Below are 11,439 nucleotides of genomic sequence, written 5' to 3' on the forward strand. Positions count from 1 at the left end.
TACCAGTGCCAAGAGAGCCTCCTTGTTCTTAGAGGCAACTGCCTCACATTGCATTGTACGAAAGTAACTGGCCTCCTCCCCGTGGATAGACTTCCATGGTTATAAGCCATGTTCTCTTCAGTGAGTAATCTTGAGCCTGCATCACTCTCCAGTTCTGATCCTTATTAGTGGTAAACTTTGGGCACCTGACTAATAACCACTCTGAGCCTCAGTTTCCCCATGTAAAGTGAGGTTATAAACAGCAGTCACTTCACAGGGTTGTTATTGCCATGAAAGGATGTAACCCTGTATCAAAGGCGACTTGTATGGATCCTATGGATCAGGCTGGAGTGTAAGGATCTAGCGTGAATAATCTCGCTAGATTTTGCTGTCTTTCCCTCCGTAACTGTATTGATTTACATACTTGCTGCCCCTGCAGGAAATTGCTGATTTCCCCACTGCTTCATCATGACAGCCTGCTGGCAAAGCTTTGCATTTTTGCCTCAGTATCATTTTGACGTGCATCTGTTGGATTTCCAGCAAGGCTGTGCATCTGGGGGAAGGGGTGTGTGAAGTCCAGGGCACAGGGGGCAACTGGTATGGGGGATTTTGATCTCTGGAGGACTGGTTTCCAAAGTCCCAAGGAAGGGGTTAATGGGGAACTCAGTGAGGATTTCCTGTAAACCACGCTCCTTTCCTGGCTATGCTGGCATGCCTGGAGTGGGGGGAGGCGGGCAGAAACAGAGCAAACTTGGCCCCTGTCTGCTTTGATTGCGACACCCCTTCTTTGGAAGGAGGGAGAGTGCAAATGCCTGCTTACTGTCCAGAATTGAGAGTAGACTTCTGAAACGGGGGGGGGGGGGGAGGGGAACCTGCTAGGATCTCCCAACCCCCCATTACTCCCTCTCTTCCCCTCCCCACCCCCCAAACCCACCCTATTTCCTGGATTCATCATAGTCTGAAACATGCGGGCTCTGTGGCTTGACCATCTGGGGCAGGTGTTGCTGCTGGCCTCCGCCTCGGTTCCTTCTTTCTCAGAGCCTCAGTTAATCCTGCTCAACGATGGGATCGATGATAGTTCCTGCTGTTTTGACAATGAAAGGTGCTGAGATGCTTCGGAACCCTGGGCTTATAGACTTTATGATCATGGTGGTGGAAGTCTGTGAATGATTGTGCCCCTGATCTCTAGGAAGTGACCTGAGGGATGAAGGCAAATGCAGAGCAGCGCCTGCTAGGAAGGAAAGAGCTCTCTGAGGCTTCTTCCTGGGGGTGTGCATTTGTGCCCAGAAGTGTGGGAGAGGGATGGCAGGCAAGATAAGCCAGCAGGGGAGAGAGAGAAGGAGACGGGGTGGGGTGGGAGGGGACTTCCAGTTAGCTGGTGCATCCTGCCCAGCATTCCAGATACGGAGGGAGAACCGGGTTGCCTGAGCTGAGTGGGGTATCTGGGACGTACTTAACCCTAACAAAGTATTTGCTGTTTATCTGCAATTCAGATTGAACTGGGTGTCCTGTATCTTGTCTTGCCACCCTAGCTGGAAGGGCAAGGAGAGAAGGGGAAGGAAGTGGGGATGATTTCTGGGTGGGGGGAGGTGCCCCCCTCCACCCCACGCCTGCTTGAGTGCAGTTACTTCCCCGCTGCACCCTCTCGCTCACACACACACACACACACACACACACACACACACACCCTTCAGAGGCAGTGCCGGGCCTGGGAGCATCAGTCCCTCCTGGCCCCCCACTTCCAGAATGGGGTCCTTGCTACACTGCTTTCTGAGAATTTCCCTCCCCCCACCATGCAACCTGAGCTTCCCCTTCTCACTACTTATTACTCATTAACTCAAAGGTAAACTTGGCCTGGTTGAGTCTCATCTGCCCCTTGGCTCCTTCTCCCCACCCCCACCCTGCACCCTCTCACTCACACTCGGCAGAGGCCGGGGCCCCAGGGCCCCCACCTTGGAGGATGCAGGGGCAGAGGTTTTGACCTCCCAGGCTTAGTTCCTAATCTGTAAACTGGACAGTCCCACAGCCATGGAACTTCCCTCTGAGTCTTGGGGTGACAAGCTGGTGGCATCAGCAAGCAGAATGCTAAGCCTGGTGCCTCACACATAGTGAGCGCTCAACGCACCTGGACTGTGTTTTCATTTTTCCCGACACCTGCTCCTCCACCTTCGTGCCTTATTTCCGTGACAGCCCCGCCAGGCCTCCAAGCCAGGGCCCCCCCCTTCCTCCCTGTCCCAGTCTGCCCATTCTCTCCACCCCTGTGGTCTGTGGCCTCCCCGCCATAGGCTCACGGCAGCCAGCCCACCTACTCTACAGCAACTGGGGGCTTTTTCTAAAAACACAACTTTGCGATCCTACAGAATTATGAGGTGGAAGACAGGAATACACACGAATGAGGCGAAGGGCTCCGTGAGACTCTTGACGCAGCGCCTTGTCTCACCAGCCTTGTTTATTCCACGTCCCTATTTTACAGACCAAGAAACTGAGGGCTTTGGCCACTTGCCCAAGATCCTCCAGCTGGCAAGAGCTGGGACCCAGAGCTCATGCTCCTGAACTGTAGGAGTTTCTGATGGCTGCTGTAACAAACGACCACACACTGGGTGGCTTAAAATAACACCTATTTATTATCTTACAGGTCTGGAGGGCAGATGTCTGCAATCAAGGTTAGGGCTGCATTCCTTCATTTCCTTCAGGAGGCTCCAGGGTAGGAATCCTCTTCTAGCCTCTTCCGCTTCTGGCGGCTACCCCACTCCGTGGCTCCTGGCCCCTCCCTCCAGCCCCACAGCTCATCCCCCGGCCAGTTTCCTTGTCACGCTCCTTCTCCGATGGACCTCTTTTGAGGACGCTTGTGCTAACACCGGGCAATCCAGGATCTCCTATCTCAGGGTCTTTCGCTAAATCACAGCTGCAAAGTGCATTTTGTCACATACTGCAACATTCACAGGTTCCAGGGACTGGACATCTTTGGGGAGCCATGGCCCTGCCCAGCCCTGCATGCACAGGGAGTAAGACTTTGACCCTGTATGGCCACGTCCTTCCCTGCTTTAAACTTTTCCTTGGCTCCTGCAGGGACGGCACTGAGTCCAACCGTGTCTTCATCTTTAGGCTTCAACCCCTTCCCAGCTCCAGCCAGCCCGGCAGTGGGAACTCGCCGGCTATTCTGGGCTCCTCTGCCTTCGCCTAACTTCCTCAGTCTGCAGTGCCTCCCCACTTCCTTGTCTGGCTGGGCTATTTATGCATTGGGCCCCTTATACATGCTTCCGTTTGCAAGAAGCCTGACCCAGGCCAATTCTCTACCCGTTGTCCCCGGCCTGGGCCCCCAACCCCCCCTTCCCAAGAAGTGTCTCCCAGAGCTCCAAAAGGGGCTCTAGGCACTCTAGTTGAAGGGTGCCATGGGACAGGGGGAGAGCCCTATCTCTGGAGCTGCCCGTGTGTGTGTGTGTGTGTGTGTGTGTGTGTGTGTGTGTGCGTGCACAGGTGCATCCCTAATCTGAGGTCATTCCTCAAAGTTCAGGGCAATTCACGAAAGGTTAGGCTGTGCTGAGTCACTCACAGCATTATCCAGGGCGACCCCGTGGGACCCCCATCTTACAGGTTGGGAAACAGGTGAAACCACTTATCCAGGGTCACATGACAAAGGGGGCGAACTCAAAAGGTTTGGTCGCAGGGAGTCCGGGCGCAGGGGGGCAGTGCCATTGGTGGGAGAGCGCAGCTCTGAAACCAGGCCCCTGCTGTTTTGGGTCCTGAGTCTCCCAGCTTGTCAGCTGTGTGACCCTGGGCAAGTGACTTAGCTTCTCTGTGTCTCACAGGCTTTCTGATAGGAATTAGGATCAACAGAAGCCTTGGAAGAGGAGCATCACTACGTGTTAGGCACGATTACTTCCAGTCTTCCGTGTGAGCTCTTGTGGGGCTGCCCACCACGTTTTCCTGCCCTCCAGCCTCTGCACATGCTGTCCCCTTACCTGGGCCTGCTACCCTTCCCCCCACTTCTCTATATACCTTTCCCTCACTTCCCAGGCTGGGTCAAGGCCCTGTGATGGAACTGTCTGGTGACTCAGTCGTCTCCCTGACTGGCCTCCACCCCCAACCGTTAAGTCCCTTGAGTGGGTCTTCGCCACTGCTCTGTCCTCAGTACCCGCCATGGGGCCCGGCACAGAGCAGATGCTCAACTGGTATTTATTGACTATGTAGAGCAATGGAGGTTGCAGTCAACCCTCCCTCCACAAGGAATACAGGTCTCTAAATTGTAAACCCAACCTCAGTGTTAGACCTCAACACCCAGAAAGGCAAGAAACCAGGGTAGCAAAACAGATCATATTGCCCAGCTGCAAGAGGTGGGTGGCTCTGGGCAGGGACAGGGCTGCCCAGTGCTTGGGGGGAAGAAGGGGGCCCTCTTCTGAATGGGCTCCTGGACCTCAAGCCCCAGGGAGCTGGGTGCTGCATGCAGCCCGGCGCCCTCCTGCCCCCGCCACACGTGCTTTGGGAGAGGAGCTGGAGAGTGAGGAATGTGTGTGGAGGGCGGAGGCGGGGCGTGGGGGACGGAGGAAGGTTCCAGACACTGGGGATGATCACAAAAGCTCCCGCCCGCTGGCTGTTTTGTTGACTTTGGACAGGCCTTCCTGGAACCCAGAATCGGTCATTCTGGAGGCAAACAGCAAAGAGGTGGTCCAGGAGTTGAGGGGCACGAGGCCCCACCTGCCCGGCGCCCATCAAATCCAGCCCTAGAGCTGCTTGCCCACCTCCCCTCCCCCCCCCACGCCCCCCCACTCCCCCCCCAGAACCCTGGCCCTGCCCACTCTGCCTCCAGAGCCGCCGCACTCCCCCTCCCCCACCCACCCCTGTGGGCCAGGGCGGCCGGGTGGGGGGTGGCTCACATTTGCTCCATCTGCATGTCCTCCTCATCCTCCTGGGGCAGCTGTAGGTAAGGGTTGTTGCCTGCCGGCTGGAACTTGTAGCCAGTGAGCACAAAGAAGGCCAGGGTGGAGCCCTCCACCAAGAGCTGGGGGGCAAGGGGAGATGGGAGTGTCAGGCATAGCCCCCCCCCCCCGCCCAGCCACTGTCTGGCCCACCCTCCTGTCCCCCCCGCCCCCCCCCCGCCGTGGTCTCGGTCTTCACCTGGTACAGCCATTGCCACTGGAAGGGCATGGCCACCCGCAGCAGGATGGCGATGATGCGCGTGAAGTAGACGTAACAGATGACCTGCCAGGACACAGGGAGACGGCCGAGTGTTGGGGCTCAGAGTGATGGCAGGAGGGATCAGACTGGGTCCGCCAACGGGCTGGTTGTAACCGCCCCCCCAGCAAAAAACAAAAACAAAACACCCCCAGGTACTTCCCTGAGTGAGAACAGGGCTCTTACCATGACGTAGTAATGCTGAAACAGCTTCAGCTTGGCCAGGTTCACTGCCACTGAAAGGCGTGCACAGACGATGGAGGGGAAGGGGAGAGGTATGGAGGAGGGACGTTCTGGGCGGTGTCCAAGGGGCGGGAAGTCTGGAGGGGCCCGTTCAGAGGACAGGTAGGAGGGGCAGCCGGTAGGGAGGGAAGGGACATCCAGGGATCAGAAAGAGGGGCCTGGAAGCGGGACAGGGGCGGGGGGCACAGCAGGTCCTGGGACCAGGGCCTCACCCTTTCCATCCGTGCCAGATGCGTCCTGGAGATGCCGGATGGACCTGGAACGGGAGAGGGGACCCGGGCGGCGGTCAGCACAGCCTCCTGCCCCGTCTGCAAGGGGCAGGGGGTGGGGGCGGGAGCCTCACCAGACCACAGGGAAGAGAATAGCGCCGCAGCAGATGAGATCCACCAGGAAAAGGATCTCTTTCCAGAACACGTAGTCACTGGCACCTTCCTCACGGGACTCGAGGACGATGTAGGCCACGTTGGCCAGGACCTGCGGGGCGGGGGGAGGGGCGGTGTGGCGTGGGTAGGTGTGCCCCAAGGGGGCACGTGTGCCTGCCCACCCGGGGCCCCAGGTGTACCTGCAGTGGAATCACGATCCCAAAGATCTTCTTCTCCTTGTCTGACAGGATGTATTTGATGAAGGCCCAGCCAGAGCCGATCAAGGCGATGGTGATGAAGAGGAGAGCGCCCTTCAGCCTGGGGACGGCGTGGGTGGTGAGGGGGGGTGGCGCCCGGCCCTCCCCAGCCTGCCTGCCCCCCCACCTGCCCCAGAGAAGGGCACTCACAGGTGTGTGATGTAGTGCATGACAGCGAGGCCTTCGATGGGGTGGCCCTGGCTGTTGATGAAGTAGTAGTTGATCTGGAGGTGGATGGATAGATGGACAGTCAGACAGACAGACGGACGTGTGGGTGGACGGTGGTACAAGCGGGAGGGCGGTGGTGGTCCAGGAACATGGACAGTCACTGTGGGCATGGTGGCCACAAAGTTGACAGAACTGACAGTTATGACCAGGATGGCAGGTGGACCCAGAAATGGGCAGTTGTGGCCGTGACAGAGGAGGGGACCATCAGTCAGCGGGAGAGTCAGAGCTGGGCCAACCGACAGTCAGACTGAAGGGCAGAGGGTCACAGATGGACAAGACAAGCAGACAGCTGAGTTGGGTGGGCAGTTGGGGGCCATGGTGATAAAAATGGCTGGATATGTGGACAGTTGGGACACATGAACTCCCAAGCCCAGGGTCTGCAAAGATTTGGGGAGTGGGCTCCACGGGCTTCTTCCTGGACCCAGAAACCCCAGCCCCGCCCCCTTCTGCTCCTGGCCCAAGGCTCTCACACTGTGGAAAAGGAGGGAGATGCTCTTGGTGAAAGCCAGGACTGCCATGAGCCAGTGGATCTTGAAGACGTTGTACCTGGCAGGGGGGTCAGGGACAGAAGGGGGTGGGGGGCATCGGTCAGGGGCAGGGATGGGAGAGCGATGACGAGGGGAGGTGGGGGGACCCCCCCCAGGGGCCAGGGCATTACATGTTCTTGCAGAGGACGGACACCCAGAAGATGCCAGCAGCCAGGAAGCAGGCAGACATGACCATGTACAGCTTGAAGAGGGGGATTTCCGCCGCTGACAGGAAGCCCTCGGGGTTCTTCTCCCGGATCATGACCTGGGGACGGGGCAGGGTGGGCGGTGGGGATTTCATGCCAGGTCTGGACGTGCAGAGCTGTGAGGGTGCACCTCGCCCCCCCACTCTCAAGCTCCCCTTCTCTGTGCCTCAGTCTTCCCACCTCCCAGATGGGCACATCGGCTTTCGTTCCACAGCACAAGCCCAGGGAGGATGTGGTGTAGCTGGCCCGCCTCTGCTCACCGTGATGTCGAACGGCTGCTCCTGGCCTGGCTTTGAGTTGTAGCAGTTGTGGAAGTTGAGGCTGTATTGGCCTTCCTCGGCCCGAGAGCCGATCACCACGTGGAACTGGGTGGTGGGGGCACAGAGGGGGAGACGGGGGGGGGCCTCAGCCTGGGGGGTCCCCACTCTGGGGGGGAGGTGGGGCCGCGGGCACTCACAGATACTCACACTGAAGTTGTAGGAATTGTTGAGATGCCCAAGACCCAGGACCAGTTCCTTGTCCTTCCCACTGAGGCCCTGATGGGACAGAGTGCCTGCTTCAGCTGGCCCCAGGCCTGCGTCTCCATATGCCCCTCGGCCCGAAGAGGAACAGACCTTCCTCCCTCCTGCCCTGGCTTCCTCGAACCTGCTGTTCCCCCTGAAACACTGTGGGTTTTGACTTGGCCTCGTCAAGCGCAGTGGTGGTCCCTATAGGGGGCAAGTGAATGAGTTTAGGGGTGGATGGGCAGGACAACAGAAAACTGGGCGGGGGGGTGGGGGGAGCAGCCGCGCCGTCCACCCTCCCTGCTCACACAGCCAGCCTGACTCACCACTGTTCACTTTAGGGGTGACTGTGAGCTCTGGCTTCGGGGGCCCTGGTGCAGAGGGCACTTCAGGGAGGAGCCCGGGAGAGATGAACAGCTTCTTCTGTTCCCCATACTTCCGCACCTGGACCCTGGGGTGAGGGTGGGGGCTTCAGGGGTGAGGCCAGGAGGCTGAAGGCTTGGGTCACGCACACAACGTGTGCAGAGGAACTCAATGGTCCCTTGGGCCCTCAGGATCTCCTTTTTGAGGGCCGGTGTCAGGCTGAGTCAGTGATCACACAGTTCCAGCACCGGCCACCAGCCATCAAGACGGCTGCCCCATCTGGGCGCTGCCTGCACCAGTGACTGTCACTTCCCCTGACACTGGCTTACTCATTCCACTTAAGTGCATTATTTAACATGAAAATGTATCTACAGACAGGCTACCCAGTATTGCTGGACTCTGGTTCTTGGGCCTCAGTTTCCTCCTTTAGAATAGAGATGGTATCAGTATAAAGAGTCGATGAATTAACACCTGTAAAAGCTCGCAGGATGCTCCCCGCCACATAGGAAGCGTTCAACAAGTACGAACGGCGGCTATCAATTCTCACAACACTCCTCTGTGTCTGTGAATTCTGCCCTGAGACCCCAACACTCCCTAGGCCCCCCTCCCCTTGCTCCCTCCTTCCCATAGTCACAAGGCTGGAAGGCAAAATTAAAAAGCAAGTGGTTTTCCTCCTAAGAGCATAAGGTTCTTTCCAGCTGGCTTCTCATTCCACCTGATAGCTTGCTTATGGGGGTATCACACCTAGGAAAAGATGAATGACAGAGGTCCTCAGGTCCATCAACTTACCGCAGATCCTTGGTGTTGATGAGGAAGAGAACCAGGAGATTGCTACTATTTTTCCAGAGAGGACAGTCGTGGGGGTCCTGGGTCTGGGGAGTGGGTGGGAGGGCGCCTTGGTTACCGCCTCCCACTAGCCTGGCCCCACCCTGCCTCCTCCCCATCTACCTTGCAAGGGAGGGTCACTTCTTGCTCCCCTCCCTGTGAAAAAATGGGGGGGGGTCTCCTCCCCCCCTCCCCCACCTCCTCCTCCACTCACTGAGTAGGATGGAATGCTGCCAGATCGAGCCCGAGTCAGACTGAACCCCACCTGGCAAGTGGAAAGAAAAGGGGAAGAAATGAGGAATTGCATAGGGACCTCCCCAAGCCACCTCTCTTAGTAGCAAGAGAAATGTGACCTAAAATTGACTGAACCCTTATTGTGTGCTAAGTCCCACATTCACTCATGGAATTCCAACAACCTGTCCTGCCCCTGCTCCCTCATACTCTTAACTCCTGACCATCCCATGCAGCTTAACTTCGATGTCACTTTTCCGGGGCGGAGGCGGGGGGTGGGGGACACCCTCGCTGGTCCTCTGGACCTAGCCCACCCTGTTTTCACTCAATTAAAATGTTGATGTAATAAATACAAATAAACAGATAGATAAAATGTTGAGGGCTTCCTGCCTTGAGCTGTGGAATCCAGCACATGTGGACTTGCTTGCATCTAGGCACTGTGACTCTGAGCAAGCCACATACCTCTGAGCTTGTGTCAACACCTGTGAAGCTGGGTTTACAGGTGTAACGTTTTCACAGCATCCCTGAGAGGTGGCTATGAGAGAACAGACCCATGGAAACTGCTCTGCCAGGTACCTGGGACTCAGTGGGCATTAAAAAAATGCTAGCTACTTGTTCTGACTGCAGGAACTGGGGATGTCTTGTGCATTGGTGTGCCCTCCCGCCACCAACCCCAGCTCAGGGCCCAGCACATACTGCACGAGATTCTATTATTCCCATGTTACAGATGAGGAAACGGAGGCTCAGAGAGGCCAATGGACTTGCCCAAGATCACATGGATGAGAGGCGGAGCTACGAACTGGGGACTGGAGAGGGGTTTGGGAAACTTGTGCACCTCGCCCTCCTCCAGCAAACTCCTCAAAGCCCCTCACCAGCGGGGCCTTCTCTTCTGTGTCCCGGAGGCCCAGTCGCAGGAGGCTCAGGTCCACCTCCAGGGAGCCATTGGCGTAGAAGCCGAAGCTGTTCAGGGGGATGTCTGCTCGCTTCTCCCCCTGCCGGAGACCAAGGAAGCAGAGGCGGGTCAGACTTCGTCTCACCAACTCAGCCCCACGGCTCTGGCGCGCGGTAGGAACAGGGTAGGCCCAGCTCCTCCAGCCACTGTTCTGAGAGTCCAGGAAGGGAAAGCCTGGGGCACCTGGAAGTCTCCGCACCGGGTGAGCACCACCCCAAGAGCAGAATTATTTATCTTGGTGTGCCGAGCCTCGACCTCCCAGACAGTTTGTAGATTCCAAGATCCCAGTGAGTGCCCAGAGGACCCCATTCTAGAAAACCCAGGGACTCCCCTGGGAGGCGCCAAGGGCCCCAGCGCCCCCAGAGCGATCCCAAAAATTTAGAGGATTAAGGAGGGTGGGTAGTCCCTGGAGGTGAAGTCCCACCCCCAGTGGGCCGGGCACAACCCTAGCGTGGTCGGCCAGGCAACTCCACGCGAGGTCTGGGGGGGCGGGGGGGGACTCCTCGGACGAGACCACTCGGGGCCTGGAAGCGGGGGGCGGCGGACGGCTCCATCCCGCGTAAGAAGAGGGGGAAGTAGGACGAGACCACTCCACACCAGGGACTTCCTAGGAAGCAAAACTGCGTCCCCCGCCCCAGTCCGCCGCGCGACGGGACTCACCGTCAGCGCCAGCCGGTGGATGCGCCCGGAGCAGCCGCCCAAGAGCAGGAGCAGCAATAGCCGCTGCCCCCACTCCGCGGGGCTCCGACGGGCGAGCCCCCTCCTCTCACTCACTGCCATCTCTGGAGCCACCACCTCCCCAGACACCGCCTCTGACGCACCCACCCGCCAACGGGTGAGCCAATCGCCGCACGATGGGGGCCGACCCTCTGGCAGGTCAAGCCGTCCCAGCCAATCAGCGACCGTTTCCTCGAAAATCCGCACCACTCCCCCGCACGACGCGAAATGGACATCACCAGCTCCGAATGGGCTGCTGATACTGCTTAACCCGCCTCCACTCTCACCAATCACTAGAACGATTGTACTGATGTAATTTGATAAACAGTCCATCTAACCAATCTGATGGATCTGATGTCCAGCCCTTGAAGCGGAATTCCTTCACCCACGCCCAACTGAAGATCGGTCCAGGACTACATTACCCAGAACGCAGTGAGACCAGGCAGCGCTACAGGGCATTCAATAAACTACATTTCCCAACATCCCCAAGGACGGACTTCCTCTTTTTACCCTGGGGATGTGGCTCCCAGCCAGAGCACAGGCTTTTGGTAAACACGCACATCTGCCGAGGCCTTCCCTGTTCTAATCTTCCTGATCCACGAAGGACCGAAACCTCGTCCCAGGCTAAAATCTTGACCCCAGGATGACCTATGACCCCGGGCTGAATTCCAGCGTTAGGCGGAGCCTCCTTTATCTTAGAGTGAGGCAGCTAGTAGCCCACCCAAAGATCCCAGGCTGGGCTTGTCGACGGACTGAACACCAACCCCAGGCTGAGTCCTTACCTGCAACTGAGCCCGAACATCAGCCTGAAATCCAGACTTCCCCACTCCCTTCTGACCCTCGACCTACGCTGAGCCTGGGCCTTAATCTCCGG

The 11,439-nt window shown here is 57.9% G+C and overlaps 1 protein-coding gene across 3 annotated transcripts; it reads right to left on the reverse strand.

The window, feature by feature from the left end:
• Nucleotides 1–4,279: 4,279 nt before the first annotated feature.
• GPR108 (G protein-coupled receptor 108) lies at nucleotides 4,280–11,048 on the reverse strand. 3 transcript variants are annotated; one of them, XM_027586860.2, is made up of 18 exons: nucleotides 10,509–11,048; nucleotides 9,769–9,888; nucleotides 8,880–8,930; nucleotides 8,630–8,712; nucleotides 7,804–7,928; nucleotides 7,620–7,681; nucleotides 7,442–7,510; nucleotides 7,235–7,339; nucleotides 6,900–7,033; nucleotides 6,712–6,787; nucleotides 6,164–6,237; nucleotides 5,957–6,074; nucleotides 5,738–5,868; nucleotides 5,607–5,650; nucleotides 5,338–5,387; nucleotides 5,095–5,178; nucleotides 4,854–4,978; nucleotides 4,280–4,620 (listed from the first exon to the last, which is right to left on the reverse strand). In XM_027586860.2, exons 1-18 carry the CDS (start codon nucleotides 10,896–10,898, stop codon nucleotides 4,548–4,550), a joined length of 1,914 nt encoding a protein of 637 aa, XP_027442661.1. In that variant the 5' UTR covers nucleotides 10,899–11,048; the 3' UTR covers nucleotides 4,280–4,547. The 3 variants fall into 3 exon arrangements, with proteins under 3 accessions (XP_027442661.1, XP_027442659.1, XP_035579601.1); XM_027586858.2 differs by having other exon boundaries at nucleotides 5,338–5,471; XM_035723708.1 differs by lacking the exon at nucleotides 10,509–11,048 and adding an exon at nucleotides 10,032–10,359 and having other exon boundaries at nucleotides 5,338–5,471.
• Between the last annotated feature and the right edge of the window lie 391 nt (nucleotides 11,049–11,439).

This window comes from Zalophus californianus, chromosome 1 (assembly GCF_009762305.2).
Source record: "Zalophus californianus isolate mZalCal1 chromosome 1, mZalCal1.pri.v2, whole genome shotgun sequence".
Taxonomy (NCBI): Eukaryota; Metazoa; Chordata; class Mammalia; order Carnivora; family Otariidae; genus Zalophus; species Zalophus californianus.